The 18,965-nt window shown below is 33.1% G+C and overlaps 1 protein-coding gene across 2 annotated transcripts in view; it reads right to left on the bottom strand.

Moving 5' to 3' along the window:
* LOC145269514 (sorting nexin-27-like) overlaps positions 1–18,965 on the bottom strand; it is a 382,840-nt gene that overhangs the window by 215,185 nt on the left and 148,690 nt on the right. For both annotated transcript variants that reach the window (XM_080125260.1, XM_080125270.1), the window contains exon 2: positions 9,495–9,577. In XM_080125260.1, coding sequence (XP_079981386.1) covers positions 9,495–9,577 — 83 coding nt within the window. The remainder of the gene's footprint in view (positions 1–9,494; positions 9,578–18,965) is intronic.

Raw genomic sequence — 18,965 nt, 5'->3', positions numbered from 1 at the left:
TTGAAATGAACATTTTGCATTTCAACCTGCCGACATATTTCTGTAATTTTACTCATTATAAAACCATCCTTGATGTATGATTACTATTTCCTGTTAATTTCAGTGTTATGTGACTAATAGTTTTGGAGTTTATCAAATATTTTCACACAGACACACATCTGTTATTTATAGAGATAAATTTCAATAAAATATTTCAACAGGTGGAGTCATTGGTGTTGTAAAACCAAACAAAAACAAAATACAATAATTATCTAGAATGTTGGGATGTTTACAAGCAACGATTCTAAGTTTTATTTTTCTAGTAGTAATAGAATTCTTCTTAGAGCGTTCAACAACTTGAGATATGACTATTTCATGTATATACACATATGAATTAATACACACTACTGCGTACATAAAACTAGCAGGGCGTCCAGCGTTTCCCAGTCATAAAATACACTTAAATATATTTTAATTTATGCAGATTTCATATTTATTATTATAGAACCGTTTCTCTATTGATTTTTGTTTACCCAATATATAGTAGTGATTTTAAAAGCAAAAAAAGACTTGGGTACTATGAGATAGGAATCATAATCCATACATTTGGTGTCCCAGTCTGACGAAGATAGATAAGAAATAGCTAAGAAAAAAAAAAAACTTTAACAAATGTATATATATTTGTGCATGCATACAAAAAACTAAGTCCATTTACGCCTGCCTAAGTTCCAATTTTGACCTTTGGCAGGTAGTTTTACTGACTAAAGATCCATAAAAAGAATGGTTTTCAAAAAAATGCAACTATTTGACCCATCGTGAGGTGATGATGGGAAAGTGGTTATTGGCAGGTTGTCAGTCTGAGTGTTCCAAGTTCAAATTCAGTTCATTTCACAAAAAAATTCATTTCACTAAGATGTCAGCAACCTTCAAGTGGCTCCGCCTGTAAATACCCGATGTCTCTCTAGAAAGAATTCTGAGCCGAAAAATATTGGGGAAAACCAATGTTAATAGAATTCTTCAGATTCATATATGATGATTTGATCTTTCTCACACCACTCTGCAATCTTTTTAAGTTTATAAAAATGGACACACACACACACACACACAGAGTGAGTTTTATATATTAGATTTCAGTATTTACTTCAACAGTACTCAATACCCGAGTAGAGTTCAGTAGTGTTCTACTATGCCGATTTCAAAATCTATATTTTCTTACAAAAAAAAAAAAAAAAAAAAAAAAAAAAAAAAAAAAAAAAGTGAAGTTTTCCTAAACAATACCAGATATGTAGGTTTAAAGATAGTCCAAATGAGCGTCTAGCAGTGCCACCAATAATAACCACACGAATCCCATTGAAGGAAAGGAGGCCATTAGTTGAATCTGACAGAGACACGACAATTGAGAGAAGACAAATAATTGCTTTAGTTAAGCAAGTAAAATGTGGACAGCCATTAAATCCTGGCTAAAGCTGAAAGGAAAGTAACAAAACTTGCTTTCTGCAGCAATCTTTCACCAGATTTGGGTTTTAAGTAGAGTCACCTTGGAACTAAACACTAAATAAAAAAGAAAAAAAAATGTCTGCCTGTTTGTGTGTGATTTTCATCACTGGACAATAAGTATCTAGCAAAAATAGCAGTTTATTTTAACAATGAATTTCAATAAAATATTTCAACCAGTAGAGTATTTGGTGTTGCAAAACCCAAACAAAAATAAAATATCTATTATGCTGCCAAATCTGAGTGATTCAACTTGTGTTTATGTTTTGATCACACAAAACTACTATATCTATTTTCCATAAAGCTGGAAATTGAAAGGGAGCAGTCATAATTTTAATTAAAAACGTACAATAGTTAACAAAAAAAAGTATGAAAAATTGAACATAAACGCTGTTTGGGGGATTATTACAACATGAACAATTAGGCTTCAGTGTTATTGGGATTGGTATAAGTAAATATTAAGATTAACAGCTCCAAACTTCTTTGTGAAAGGTTTATTTAAGAGAAACAGCTAATCATTTTCATGTAAAAGAATTTTGAAAAACAACAAAATGAATGCATATTTTCTGGAAACACACATAAGGGCTTAACCTAATTGGCTGGCAATGTTTTGGTTTTGAGCCTATAATGTTTGAAGATACATAGGAAAAACCGACTTTGCTTTAGGTTATATTTTTAATCCCCTGTGTGCATAAGGTCTGTTATCTTTAATCAGACAAAGATGTTGAGTTTTATTTATATATATATATATATATATATATATATATATATATATATATATATATATATATATATATTACACAGATACAAATTAGCAGAGAGACCCGATGTTGCCCAGGATTGAATGATAATCAACGAATGTTTCACACTCTTATTTTCATTGTCATCGAAATTGGTGAAATCACCCATTTTTCAATCAAATCAATTGATTGCCTGTTCTAGTTGAGGATCCATCGCAGTGCACCGGGAGGAAGCTTCACATGCCTTCCCACAGTGACTTAGTCCATAATGCATTGTAGTCAACATTGCACTGTAGAGAACCGACTTGATTTTATAAAATTATTTCTTGAAATTATTGCTTGAAATAAAGTTTAAAATGCAGAAGTCAGGTATTATGGTTAAATTGTGCTCTAAACAAAAACATTCATTTCAAGTACATCCCTGTCATATCAAAGAATCTATTGTTGATTTTATATGCCTGACCTATCCTGCTTGTCTCGTGATAACGTTTTCATTTTAGACTTAAATTCAAGTCAAGTATCATGATTCAGTTGTGCTTGAAACAGAAATATTCCTTTCGAAAACATCCCTGTCATATCAAAGAACCTAATGTTGATTTTATATGCCCGGGCTTTCTGTTTATGTAGCAATAAAGCCTCTTAAATGCACTTGTGATGTTAGGCTGTATAAGGTGTTAACTCCGGTCAAAATCGCCTGTTCCTTCTTTCAGACTTTTATCGATACTTATTAAAGACGTTTCAATACAAAATCTATCTAAGAATACTCCTAGATCCATAAAGTGTATGAAATTTCATAAAAAGTGGCCTTTAAATTGTGAAATCTATAGGGAATGAACTCAGTTTTTCTGAGGTTGCTATTTTCCAGAGGTAAAGTAACCTATGAAGTAGAACGAGGTTAATACAAGAGTGCTCAATACAGAAGCAGAGCAAGGCATACTTTTCATTTGTTTTTTTTTACATAAGCAGTAATGTGTTGCTACAAAGTCATGAGCATGTTTCGGCCAGCTAGTTTTCAGTAACTTGAGACCTCTTTAGGCATTATCAAGCAGTATCGCCTGAAGAGATCTCTAGTTACTGAAACTAGCTGGCCGAAACATGCTCATGTGTAGCAACACATTACTGCTTATGAAAAACCAAATAAAAAGTATATACACACACAAGCACACATTTCTAATTTCTTTCAATATATATATATATATATATATATATAGTGTGTGTGTGTGTGTGTTACGTAATTAACATAGTACTTCATTGTCTTTTGCTTATAATTGTTAATTTATTTTTTCCTTTATTCTTTTTTTTTTTTTCTCACTAATTTTTTTCCGTTCAATTGTATTTTTCCCTTGATTACTAATTCATTTCTTTTAAATCATTCCTTTTGTTTCAACTCATGACTGAAACTGTTCAGAAGCAATTGGATGGCACAGAAAAATGGCACAATGCTCTCATCACAGAATTCCTCTCCCCCTCTGCCCCCCCCCACATAATATAGAAAAGTAGTATTGAATATCATTATTTTATGCCTGCATTGTACAATTCACAAAGTTAAAATTCTTTTATGACAAACCTAGTATCAAGTAAGTCGTGGCATTTCAAATAATAATGTAGGAAATACAAGTGAAACTAATTATAGACAAGAGAATTGTGAATGTATACACAAATGAGACATATTCATGATAATAAACAGTTGCAGAAAGGTCAAGAGTGTTCATTTATAAACCATAAGATTTCTTGAGGTGAAAATAATCAATAGATATCTATATATCTAGAAAAGTGAATTTGTGTGTGTGTGTGTGTGTGTGTGTGTACATTTTCTTACCAAACTGTCAATTTTCAGTCTACAAACTCGAGATTTGACATAAAAAGTATTGAGATTTGGGAAATCTTTATAATTGGTTTTAGGCCAGAAATTTGGCTGTCAAGGGACAATTCTTTCTACTTTGATTTCATTACAAAATTTATAAACATCTATTAAGACATAATTCTTGACTAAATAAAAATAAGTTTTGTGTGTGTTTTTTTTTTTTTTTTTTTTTTTTTTACAAGGAAGTCATCACTTATCAAAGGTTAATGACTAGTAAGACAATGCAATGATCGGTATTGATAGAAATTGGGTAGAATTTGATTGCTTAATGAAGGCAACTCAACAAGAACTTGTTTACATTAGACTTTAAGATGAGCAGATTGTAGTCAACTGGAAAACAGTTCCACAGGCAAGCAGTTCTAGAAAAGAGGCTTTGTTCATGGAATTTGTATTTAGAATTAGGCTCAGATAGAGAGTGGAGCAAATTGTTGAGAAGAGTTGTAGCTAAACGAGTGCTTGTGAAAGTTTTGCAGGGGGGGGCATGGATTGAAGCTCAGTCAAGCATTTGCCATGAAAATAATGACAGAGCAGAGATAGACTCACAACATCTCTTCTGCAAGAATAAGATGGTAGGGAGAAGAAAACTATATAACTTAAAAAAAAAAAATTTATTTTTTTTAAAAAATCCGTTTTTCGAAGTCTGTCAAGGCAGGAAAGGGTGCTGTGGGCAGCTCTTTCTATATTAGTAGCAGCAGCAAATTTTATTTTATACCTTACAGATACATTGTTCATCTGGCATTTAATATTCCTTGCTTGGTATGCAATTATTTCTTGTTTAAGAACCACCTATAGAGACAGTCTGAACATTAAAACTGAACAAAGTTGACATCTTTGTTAAGTAATCCGTTTTCCAATGTCGGTGAATATAAATAAGCTTTCTTGTAGAAAGAGGTTAAAATAGGATCAACAATTGTAAAGTTGTTATCTTCAACTGGTATGATGAGACAGACCTGTTCAACTTTGGAGAGTGAAGAGCAAACTTATTTGTCAAGCATAAAAGTAGAAACAATGGACATGTTGGATTGTTATTCAGATACAAAATATAGAATCAAATGGAATGGTAAATCAGGGAAGAAGAAGCAAAATAAAAACAGAAATCTTTTAAGATTTTTTTAAAATTGTCTCCTTAAGCCTTTTGGTTAGGATCGTACATAAAAGTTTTAAACAATTTGGGAAATTTTAAGTACGATGGCCCTGTGGAATTATTCACTTGATTTGGTTGTTTTGTTTTCCGGCATATCAACCCTTTTCGGGTTATTTAATGCTGAATCCAGTAATTTGGGGGGGAAAAAAGTGTTATGCTTCAAATTGTTTGTATCTTCAAATATTTATTCATTGTGTTTAGTTTGGTTGTTTTGTAAAGAGAAAAGGGAAAAAAAGAGAAAAGTTGGGCTGTTATTTTTGTTTTTGATTTTGCAGAAACACAAGTTTTGCAAAAGGAAACAGAAAAATAAAAAACATTAATGTTAGGTACATTTTATCTCGAGAAGCCAATATCTTCAGGCAGCCTGATCTGGTAGCATTAGAAGTTATTCATTTGAACTTATTTGTATTTGTTTCTTTATTCAGATGTTGATTGGCTTTGACAATACGTCTTAAGATTCACGTTTTCCTTGATCTTGTCAAAAAGGCTCCTTGAGTAAATGTGGTATTATGGTGATTGATGATCTCTATTATATAAAAGTCACTTGGTGTGTGTGTGCGCGTGTGTGTGAGTTTCTTCCTTATATGTTCCCAAACGGCTGAGCTTATCCTTTACAAATTTCAGACAAAGGTAATTTATATGTCTGGCAGTGTTCTTAGATATGTTTTGTACAGAAATTCATCCGATAAGTATTAAAAATAAAAAAAATCTGATATTAAAATTTTTTTTTTCTTATATAAAAATTCCCTTGAAAAAATTATTTTTTATCTATATTACACCAGGAAGGGAGATAATAAAATCTAAGCAAATTATTTAAAAAAAAAAAAAAAAAAAAAAAAAAAAAAAAAAAAAATTATTGACATCTGGAGGTATAGTTCAGTGGTAAAGCATTCGACTACAGATCGAATGACTCCCTGTTCAAGCCTGGGTGTATCTCACCATTTTATTTTAATTTTTTCTAATTAACGAGTTCAATTTATGATAAAAGAGGTACTATTTAAAATTGCTGCAAATCATTTTTTTTCTTTTGCATATTTTTAAACTAAACATTAATCAGAAGTAACTTTTCCAGAGCATTCATCATTAAGCCCAAATATCAATTTTTTTTTTTTTTTTTCAATTTATTTTGCGAATTAGTCCACTGGGTAAATTATTCCTCGAAACATAATATTCAATAGAAGATTGAGTCTATAATAATTAGTGTTGGGACGATTCCTAATTTTTATACGATTCCGATTCCAGGAAAATATTGATTAACGATTCCGATACCAAGTACGATTCCGAGCGAATTATTGTTTTGAAATATACCAGGTAGTTTTATACTTATGGTCGGTAGTTCCCAAATATGGTCCCTAACTTTGGAAGAGATATTTTATGTCTACACCGTCGTGTTTTGGTTTAAATAAAATTATTATATAGTAAACTAAACGGAAAAATTAGCAAAATTTATTTTAGAGAAAATTTATTTTACTTAATTGGAATACAGAAAAAAAAAACTCAAAGAAAATAGAATTTATCCTTCAGAGCAAAAACAAATAAAATAGAATTTATATAACAGAATAAAAACAAGAAAATTAGAGAATAAATTAACACGATTCATTATTTTGGTCCTCATAATTAACAGATTTAATGAATTAAATAAAAAAAAAATATAGCGGAAGAGAAAGAAAATATATACTAATTAAATATAAAAAAGATAAATATTTAATTTAATAATTTATAAATGAACGTGCGCAATGAAAAAAAAAACAATATACCACGTGACATGGCGCTACAAAATAACCCTTCCAAAGTTAACGACCATATTTGAGAAATACCATTAATCGAAATAAACATTGAAAAATTACTTATCTCTCAAATTAACGTCCAATAAAGTAGATCCAGTCTTCATACAGGAATTCGGTTATAATAAATATATCTTTCCCAAACTTAAAAATCAAATCTTTTTTTTTTTTGGAGAGAGAGTGCTTTAAAATCACCGGGGAATGCCGCTTAAAATTTTTAAGAAATAAATTTTAGGAGTTTAGTGCCTTTCGAAGACGGTTATCATAATTTATTATCATTATTTAATTTCCTTTTTTCCTCCCCCCCCACACCTTTCCACGTTGTTCAGTAGTTAACAAAAAAAAAACTTATAGAATGTAATTTTTGAAACCAATGTATAAAAGTTTACATAATGAAATGCAAATATGCATTTTCTTTTGAATTTTTTTTTTGGTTGACTGTGTTCAATTCACACATGTGTGAAGCGGTTCAATATTGCTAAACTATAAGTCTTAAGTAAAATTCTATTTATAAATACTTTTTAAAATGAAATTATTTAATTAATCGTAAATATTATTTAGACATAAAAATTAATTGATTACAAAACCTTTTAAAAAATATATGTTAATTTCTTTTTCGTTCGGCAAAAAACTGCGCCAAACACTTTTTTTTAATTTTCAATTTAAAATTCTAGAAAAAAGATTATATTATTCTGCTTTTAATATAATCAAATTCAGGGTTTTATCTTTCTGGAGAAAAAAATTAAAAAAATAATGGATTTTATTTCAATGAAATTAAAAAAAAAAACTTGACTGAATTGAATTAATTACCCTTAAATTAACGAAGGGGTTATTTAATAACTTTAGGTTTGGAAGAGATAGGTATGGGGTCGATTTTTTTAAACTTCAAAAGAAACCGACTACTGTCAAAATTTTGCAAAATAATACGTGATCAATTTCATTTTAGAGATATTTCTTTCAAAAGCCTTCTTTTAAAAAAAGAAAAAAAGTATATTGTTCTATTAAACCGTTTACTGTTTAAATAATTTGACTTTGCTCGTTTTGTTTTAAGAAAATATAAGTTGAAAAAGCATTTTCATTCATTATTAGAAGATTTGTCAGTAAAAAAAAAAACAATCGCCAAAAAGATAAGCGTTTTTTTTATTTTTACTCACAATGTAGAGCCCTGCATACTTCTTTTCAAGTTAACTCTTTTGTAGTTTTGATTACAATAGATCTGAATGAATGAACCTTGTAAGGGAGGGGCACTAAGCATTGCCCTGTTAATAATGAATTTCTTTGGTTTCTTTTTATAACATGCTACATTTCTTTCTTGCGGTTAGAAATATCAGGAATTTTTTTTTCTTTTTTTCAACATCAGACTAAAAGAATCGTAATGAAGGAATCGGAAAATTAAGGTATTTTTTACCGATGCGATTCCGATTCGATACCTCCGAAAATACACGATTCTTACGATTAAAACGATTCCGATTAATCGTCCCACCACTAATAATAATACATACGCAATCTGCATAAATTGAAATATGTTTAAGTGTATTGTATGATGGGGCAATGCTAGGCATCCAGCTAGTTCTAGTTAAAAATAATAATAATCACGGTGACAAAAAATGACCAATGACAGCAACTTTCCCACACTTTTGAATGACTGTGTCTAATGTGTTGAAAATGTAATTTTTTTTTTTTTACTTCTGCAAATAAATATTTCCAAGACAATCTGTTCTGATGTTACACTTGGTCTATTTTGTCCTCAGTCAATAAAGCAGAGATTCTTCTAGACTGAAACAATTTTTCTTGGTTTCAATCCAGTACCCCATTTTTTGAGGAACTGGATTTTTCTCTCACATTAAAAACCAACCTTGTGTCTAACTTTTCCCTTGTGGGAAGGAAAGTAAATAGGTTGGCGATTACATCGACAAATGTTAAAATAACACTAAGATGAGAACAGTAGTCTGAAGAATCCAAATAATATGCTTAATCAAATCATCTAAAAAATTCAGAACCGTAATAACAGCTGCTGCTGCTACTATTTAATAAAATATTTCATAAAATTCCTGGTTTTCTAATATATATATATATATATATATATATATATATCAACCTTGGATTGATTAATCAATTTTCATTTAATACCATTGTATACCATATCATTAGTACTTAACATACTTCATCACAGTTAATTTTTTAAAAAATTGTTGTCCCAACTATGACAATTTGTAATATGAAAACATTTAATTATTAAAAAATCTAAGGGAATAACTCATTTTCATTTGAAGAATATAAAAATATTTGTCTCCCTTGCAATTTATTCTTCTGTATAAGTTTTAAACATGTGCAAACAAATAAGAATTAAAAACTGAAAAGCCTTCATTTCATCTCGTGTAACACCAGACAGATAGACCTAGTAATAATTCAACTCTTATGATATATTCACATATAAAAGCCATTAAAAAAAAAAATTAAATGAAAATTTTAAAAGCATACGAGCTTACCTGTAAGAGTGAGATTATCCCCACCAGATTTGATAAGATCCACTACTTGTCTGTGAGTAGCACCTTCTACATTCACACCGTTCCTGGAAGAAAAAAAACAGGACATCATTACTCAAATATTTAGATTTTTTTTTTTCTTCTTCTCCCTATTCAGAGCTAATACATTAACAGAGTAATAAAATACAACCCCCCCCCCATCAAGAAGGTAAAAATTTGTCCTATAATTCAGCTTTTATTTTGGTTTGTTAGACACTTGAGACTGCAAATAGTTTAATTTTGTGCCATCATGGCAAAGAAACACACTGTACCACAAATAAATTCATTTACATAATATACAGCATTAAGATATTAAGAGAACGTAAAGACAGACAGAGAAAGGGGGATGGGGGAGAGAGGGGGGCATCAATTACTTATATAAAGCATCGCACAAGTACAAATAATGGAGAAACAAAAAAAAAGTAGAAATCAATGATGCAATTCGATGCAAGAAATCATTGTATGGAAAGAGTTTTAAAATTACAATATGGCAGGAAACACTTTATAGCACCTAATTTATTTAACTGAAACGAATATCCAATCGAGATGAATCTATGTCACACAAATAGAGAATAAGCATGAGCAGTTGTTGTACTTTGTTGCACACTTGTGCCTTAATTTGTCGAACATCTATATCTATATATATAAAAGGCAAAATGTGTGTGACCATTTCGTGTATGTCTTCAAAAGGCTTTTCTCGCACATGGTTCCGGCTTCGTTACTATCGCTTAAAACTGTTTATATAGGTTCTATATAATAATATCTAGGAATTAGAAAAGCGCGTAGCGTATAGATTTATTTACGTCGATTTTTACAAAATTATTGCTATTTTGGCTTCTCGCGTGTTGATCGGGCTTTTTAGTATAAATAAAGTGAAACTAAACTCAAACGACGTATTCTCGGCATTGCGCCGGGAAAAACGTCCAGAAGCAATCAGCTTTGATCAATCTTGTATATCAGATTCAATCTGGACAATTGGGAGCTGCTTTCCCCTCCCCTGTTGGGGGAAGAAACAGTCAAATTTGGATAAACAAACCCAAACGCTGCGTGACTTCTATTTGATCTTCTTAATTAGGTCAAATGGGAGCAGAAGAGTTAACTTTTATTGCACTCACCTGTTTTTATAGTTAAATAAATGAATTAAAACCTGCTTAACGTTGTCTGTCGCCGTGACTCAATGGTTAACGTAGCACTTTTTTTTTTTTTCACACATTAATTTCCAACTCGAGGGTACGGGTTCGATTCTCATACTCACCTACCAAAAGATTTTTTTTTATAATTTAACACCCCCCAGAGTTTTGATTTACCTCAAAACACCCGGGCATCGCCGGGTACCCCCCACTAGTATATATATAAAAGGCAAAATGTGTGTTCGTTACTACTGCTTACAACTGTTTATATAGGCCCTAGATAATAATATTTAGGATTTGGGAAAGTGCGTCGCGTCTAGATTTATTTACGTCAATTTTTACAAAATTATTGCTATTTTGGTTCTCACGTGTTGATTCGGCTTTTTCTTAAAAAAAGCGAAACTAATTCAAAAGCTAATACCCTCTTCTCGGCATCGCGCTGGGAAACGTCCAGAAGCAATCAGCTTTGATCAATCTTGTATATCAGACAATTGCTATTCAATCTGGACAATTGGGAACTGGTTTCCCCCTCCCCAACATCTGTTGGGGAAAAAAAGTTAAATTTGGGTAAACAAACCCAAACGCTGCCTCGCAGCAAAAGTTAACTGCGTGACTTCTATATGACCTTAATTAGGTCAAATCGAAGCAGCAGAGTTAACTTTTATTGCGGACACCTGTTTTTAATAGTTAAATAAATTCAAACGTGTCTCTGTAGTATGTCGTGGTAGTCCAATGGTTAAAGTCACACGGTTTTTTTTTGGTTTTTTTCACACTTTAATTTCCAACTTTGCCTCAAAGGTTCGGGTTCGATCCTCATACTAACCTACCAAAACTTTTTTTATTTTATTTTAACCCCCCCCCCTCCCTGGAGTTTTGATTTACCCAAAGCCACACACCTCCAAACATCCGGGCAACGCCGGGTATCCCCCCCCCCCGCATATATAAACGGCAAAACGGCCACGTACATTTTTATATGTCCGACCAAGGCTTTTTTTCCACCGGAGTTTGGGGAGTGGGGGGGAGGTACTATTCTTTACAACTTTTTATATATCATGATATCTACGAAGGGACGTCGTATCTAGATTTATTTTGATCGACTTTTATAAAGTTCACGCTATTCCATCCTCTCACATGTTTGCGTTTTTAAAAGCGAAACTAATAGCAGCGAACGTCAGTCGTCGGCCTTCTTGGCCGGGACCTCCAGAAAAGCAATTAGCTTTGATCAATGGAGAAAACCCTTCATATCAAATAATTGCTATTCATTTGGAGAACTCCCCCTTCTTGGGGGGAGCTGTTTTTCCCCAACATCATAGGAAAACAAATGAAACGGCAGAAAGCTGAACTGGCCTTCAGCCAACGTTCATTTCTGCATTCACTTAACAAGTCACTATTTTGATTGGCATCACTAAATTTGAACGCTTTCCACTTCCTATGGCTTCGTAGCGTAGCAGTAAAAGTTCACGTTTTCTTTCACTTTCTTTTCCGCCTTCGCGTCACAGTAGGCAGACGGGTTCGAACTTAACACTTTTTTTTTTTTTGTGCTCAACACACCTCCAAACACCGGGAAAACGCTGGGTACCCCACTAGTTATTCATAAGTGAGGAGTTGACTGAAAAGGAGAAAAAAAATATCTGACTCGCAACTTAAAAGGGAAAAGAAAAAAAAATTGCATCCAACTCTAGAATCTTGAAACCCTCTCCCTCAACAACCAAAAAAAAAAAAAAAAAAAAACTGATGATTCAGACTTTGAACTCCCAACTTCTGAAGTGTAATCAAAGAAGAACTCTCCACCGAACAAAGATGAAAAATGGTTACGATGCAAAGAACAATTCTTTTAAAATATCTGCAAGTAAATAAAATGAGACAGAAACAAGCTATTTCTTTTCGTTATTAATATGCAGAACATAATTATTCAGTCTGGTACTTTGTTGTTCAAAAGGAATATTTGAATCGGTTCAGAATCGACAAGGATAAAGTGTCTGATGCAGACCGACTGGATTCTCAAGAGATAGAGATATCAATTTTAGATTAGACCTTCTGTAAGTTGATCAAGAAAAAACGGGGGGGGGGTATAACTTTGTATTTCATAACAATTGAATTAGCTTGACATGAGTGACGATATTCATTACAGTCGTTACAAGAGAAAAAATAAATAAATAAAACATAAGACTGATAAGTATAGATATTTGGAATTCCATATATGTAGACAACTGGTATTTCGTATCTATATACCAAATTTCATCACATGATTTAAACAACTTTAATAACTTTGCGTATATTCTATTTAGAATATGATTTGAAAATCATTGTAATCGTCATATATATATATCACTACAAATGCGGTGTCATCAGCAAAAATGACCTCCCGTACGAGTATCTTTGTTGTTCTATTTGCGGATTTGTACGCATTGACATTGAAAAGGTCTGCTTCTGGCCTAGATCATATAAAAACACCCTTATCACAATTTCTAAAGGCATGCCGAAGCACAACTGACAGGTAGAGGGAGAAGAGGGTTGGAGCGAGGACGCAGCCCTGTCTGACACCATTCTGCACGTCGAACTGATCGGAGAGCTCGCCCTTCAGCTTAACTGTGGCTTTCATGCCTGAATGAAGGGCTCTAACAAGGCTAGTGAAGTGTGCAGGAAAGCCAAGCTTTAGCAAGACTTCCCAAAGAGTGCTTCGATCCACCGTGTCGAAATCCACAAAGATCATGTACAGCTCCATATTTTGCTCTACACACTTCTCCTGGATCTGTTTGAGTGAGAAGATCATATCCGCTGTGCCTCTGTTTGCATTGAATCCACATTGTGTCTCAGATAGCAAGGTTTCAACGTGCGCTGTAAGCCTGTTCAGGAGAACACGAGCGAACACTTTCCCAGGGACTGAGAGTAGTGATATACCCCTGTAGTTACCGCACAGCTTGCAATCTCCCTTTTTGAATATGGTCACTAGCTGTGCGTCTTTCTAATCTTGAGGAACAGTTGCAGTGGTCTAGGCACTCTGTATGATTGTGCAGAGAGTGCTAAGTAGTTTTTGTCCTCCTCGCTTGATGATCTCAAGGTATATGCCATCAGACCCAGCTGATTTGCCATCCTGTAACATCAGCAGTGCTTTGCAGATTTCATCTGAGTCAGGGCATCTGTCCATCCAGTGCTGTGTCGGGAACTGCTCCAGATTGATTATTGCTCATTCGTCAATGTTTGGCGTCTTGTTTAGCAATGTTTTGAAATGCTCAGTCCATCGTTTTAGAAGCTTGCATTTGTCAGTGAGGAGAGTGGAATTGTCGCTTGCAAGTAGTTGATCGGGATGGCTCACATTTGGGCCCCAGACTGCTTTCATACTCCAATAGAAACCCTTCATGTCATTGGTGTCCACATACACATCTTAAAAACCTCCATACCTAAATAAATACTTAGTTTGTTGCACCTTATAAAAAATGTCTATACAAAATTTCAGCTCAGTAGTTTCGAAGAAAAAGATGAACGGACAAGCAAATAAACAGATGAAGAGAAATATAATATAGACACACACATCAAACTAGATTTATGCATTTTCGACAATTGTCCTCAACTTATCTTGGCAGTTTCCATTTTCTCAAAACAAAAAAGTGTATTGTACACTTCCTTTACATGATAGTCAGTTGCAGAAATATCTGGTTGTGAGTATTTTCCACATACGATTAAATTGAGTAGAAAATTAGAAAGTTCCATTAGAAGTATGTATCAAGATATGATGTAATGAACTGGAAGTCCCCAGTGACACCTAGCAAAGAATATAACATCTTTTTTTGATGGTTTGATCATATTTAAACATCTTTTTCAAAGGAGGGGATAAGGAGAAGCTTTTGTGACTCACCTTACAGCTCAAGATCTAAGGTCATCTTTACGACTCACTTTGGAGCATATTGCCTTGAAACTGCTTTCCTGCAGACTAAAACAGTCTTCAAATCCAATATAAGCATATTCCCGTCATATACCATCTCCACAAGTAAACAAATTTGGTTCATTCTATTAATCATCTTCAACCCTCTGATGGTTATTTATCAGCTACCATTCCATCTCACTAACCTTTATCCTCGAGTGACTTTTAAACTTGATAAGTGGTGACTCTTCAGTAGAAATGGTCTCAAGCTTTATTATTGCTCTAAGATAACTACCTGTTTCTTCACGTGAATTTAAAAATAACCGTGACGGTCTTCAGGTCACTCTTAATTAAAGCAGAATAAACAGAAAGGTGTTCCTCCCCACACGGCAAGTTCAGGTTCATTTAAAAACAAGCAATACTGACATGCAAGATCAATGGAAAAGGTGGAAGTACTAATTATGGTTCAGAGGAACAAACAGATTCTCATTTGAAGAGTAAAAGAAATCAAGTAAAACGAACAAAGATATAAATTATAAATACATCATCATTATTGTCGTCGTCTTCTAACCAGAGTCAACTTCAAAGAAAGACATTTTATACAAGATTATAGACTTGTATCATAATGAGAATTTATTTATTTTGGATATGGCAACACTCAGGTTTGGCTTTAGGCGAATCAAAGAAACAGCAAGACAAAACAAGATGATGTAACACTATATGATTTCACACACCTTTCATATCAATATAACGTTAGATGTGTGTATAGGTTTGTGTGTACAAGATCCACTCCTAAACTAATTGACCAATAAATTATGAATTTTGGAACACTGCTCTTATGAATAATTGTGGGTAATGTTGGTTATATTTATTTACCTTCATACAAAAATAATGTTAGAAAAAAAAAAAAAAAAAGGGAGCTGGAAAATTTCAGAATACCTTCGATTTATGAAATTTTAATAGTTATTAGACATCAATTCATAAATATTTCCAAAATTTCAGTTTTTTTGGGGTATTTTAAAGGAGTTTCAGGGAGTATAATATGGACAACCTCCGGCTTAAAAAAAAGAAAGTAGTTCAAATATGGATTGAATTTAATCCATAATCATTAGACACCAAATAGGTAAGATTATTTAAATTTCAATTTAGCCATTAAACTTTAAGCATTTTCTAGAATCAAAATCATAATCAATTTTGATCAACATAGTAGCATTCTATCTTTATTTGCATTTCCATAAGTCGACATAAAAGTGAAACAACTTCCATTTTTAGGGAGGGGGGGGGGCACCTGCAATTTGACGTGTGTGTGTGTATACATAGAAGTGATGGGACGATTCCAATAAAATTACCAATTTCGATTCTTTATAAATATCTAATTATTTAACTAAGATTTTTATTTTCCTCGATTTTCGTTAAAACACGTGTTAAATATGCAAATATTTTCCTAAACAACAAAATATACTTGTGGAGAGTAATTTATAAATTTTAGCTTTTTTGGATACGACATTAACAATTAACAAAATACAGTACAGTATATAATACACATGAATATTATAAATAACACTGTAAGGCGGGGCAAATATCGTGACCAGGGTCCGGAAAAACATTGTATTCCACATCATAACCAGAAAAAAAAAAAAATAACATATCTCGGGGTTCTACTATATATTATATATATATAATTTAGTATATATAAATATCAACATCCACAGACGTGTTTCATCTGAGCGTTCATCATTATGGCTTTATCCAATAAAGGAATCAACCTCCAGCCTTCAGTTACCATTATTTGCAAAAGTCGATTGATTAGTTTGTTGTTAAAATATAGAAGCAATTGACCATATTTAATTACACTAATCAGCTTTGTAGCAGATTGAATTCTGTTCAAGAAAGAATCTTGCATATTAGCTAGGTACAAACTGTTTTTTCTTACACAAGATTACTCTTGCTTTGAGGAAAGACTAGATGATATAAACTAGCAAACATATGCTCTCTTTGGTCACATGCTTTTGCTATTTGTCAAACTAGATATTACATCAATCTTAAGCAGAGGATTTTTATAACGTGAATTAGTTTTTCACTGTAAGTTTTCCGATAAATAGGAGAAAGTTTTCACCTGAAAGTAATTTTATTCATATTCTTGTTTCTGAAAACGACAAAACAAAAATGCTATTTATATTAACGTTCAGCTTAACGTTCACAGGGAACAGAGTTGGAACAGATATATCGAGGGCATTGTCGCGAAGAAGGTTCTACCATGCTAGAAAGTTACTTATGCCTGAAAGTATCCTATACCTCTACAAGGTCACAATTTGCCCATGTATGAAGTTTTGTTGTCACATTTGGGCTGGTGCATCTGCTACTAGTCTCTCACTCCTGGACAGGGTTCAAAAAAGAGTCACCAACCTGATAGGTCCCAAAATGTCAACTAGGCTTCAGCCTCCGTCCCATCAACGAAATGTTGCATTCCTCTGCCTGTTTTACAAGTGTTTTAATGGTAGATGCTCCGACAAAGCCCTTGTACACCCCGAACATAAATACCCCCGACAAGCCGCAAACTCCCACCCCTACACAGTAGAGATCCCCAGATGCCAGAAAGCCTTCTACTCTAATACTTTCTTCCCCAGAACTGCTAGATTTTGGAATACCCTTTTGGGTTCCTGCTTCCCTGATTGTACCAACATGCAAAAGTTCAAGTGTAATGTAAACAGACATCTTGCTGCTCAACTCCCTAGATAGTATCCCTGCAATTATGTTCCAGATAGTAGACCGCTACATCAAGTGTGTTTTGGTATCAAATGTCTTAAAGGGCTACTAGACCTCACTCATTCTGTCCTCGATTAATGAAGGAGAAATCTTTCTAAACTGAAGCATTTTTTAATTTTTGTCCCAATCACAAATTTCCCCTCTTAGCAAAATCCACATTAAATTGATGAGTATGTGGATAACCATATGGCACAATCACATTGACACACCAGTTCTTGCAATATCACCGATAGGTGACCATTTGGGAACGTTAGGTGCTGTGTATGCGCTCTCCGCTTATCTCAGCATTATTTCCAATCGTCCTGAACATATATACTTACAAATAGAATTAAAACAATGGTGACTCAGGAGAGGTGTGGTTGGAGATTGTGTAACTCTTGCCACAATAATTTCACTTGCAGGCACCGTTCAGTGGGTATTCATAGTCTGACAAGACTAAACAGAGCCAGGGGGGGGGCATCTGATAACAAAGCTACGGTAAAGCCATTCATGCTAATATAACTAATAGCAAGCACCGTCCTAGTAGCAGATCAAAAACCGACAGTGACAAGATAAACCCAGTTTTGTCATGTGAACTCTCTCCATACAATATTGTTACATGAAAAGGGCTGTCCCCTTTTCATGTAAGTAACAAAACAAAAAGAGGATTAGTTAAATGAAAATAATATCAGATAAAACGGGAATCGAAGCCTGTAGATAAGTTTTAAAGAACAATAGGTTTTAAATGGAATGTCCAGTAAATTGTTGATTCTGTAAAAATATTTAATAAATACAAATTTGGCAAGAAACTATTCACATTGTTAGAAAGAATGCATAATGAAATATGGGTTATAGAATTAGAGACGTAGGTTAAATTCCTTTGTAAAACAACAAGTAGAATGGGAAATTTCCTGGTCGTCAGAAACGGTTTCAAAAACGTGCAAATCGCGCATGTTGATGACATGTGACTTATAGTCACATTGAGCAGACATAGGTGATTTCTCAATATAGGAAAGAGTTCGTAGTTAGGGGAGTCGACGAGTCAGGGGATTTAGATCAGTCCGACCAGGGAAGCAGAGAGGTTCAGACCGAATCTTGGCACCGTCTGGAAGCGAGAGGGTTTTAAAAGAAGATGTAAAGAAACTGAATTCCTGGATGCAAAGCCATTGACCGGTCATATGGAAGAAATAAATGATCATCATATTTTTCATAACATGCGTCTTCGTGTTGTAATTCAACAGAAAAGGTATTGTCCATTTATGTTATAAGAACCTTTGATAAAATCATCATCTAAAAAATGTGTTAGAAAGTATATATGTCAAACTATAAATGTTATAGAAACACTCCCGTTTCATACAGAACTGTCAAAAGCATAAATGCCAATCTCTCGGTCTATCTATCTATCTATATATCAAATCGCCTCTCAAAGTGTATTAATATGAACTTTGTGTTTATAAAAATGTACAACTGTCTCTCTCTCTTTACATGTACCTGTTAATGTCACCAATATGCTATCTCTCACATCACACAACATGAACAGCAACAAATATATAGTTGTCATCTAAACAAGAACACTAAATAAGAACAACGAAACATATACGAATATTTAGTACCTTTCGTCTAATAATAACACTCATTACATAATAATATCAGATTAAACAGATTTCAATTAGTTAAAAAAAAATGCAAGAATAAATA

This window comes from Euprymna scolopes, chromosome 4, assembly GCF_053919585.1.
Source record: "Euprymna scolopes isolate OS-2025 chromosome 4, ASM5391958v1, whole genome shotgun sequence".
NCBI lineage: Eukaryota > Metazoa > Mollusca > Cephalopoda > Sepiida > Sepiolidae > Euprymna > Euprymna scolopes.
Note: the sequence above shows the minus strand (reverse complement) of the source record. Positions and strands in the feature narration are given on the sequence as shown.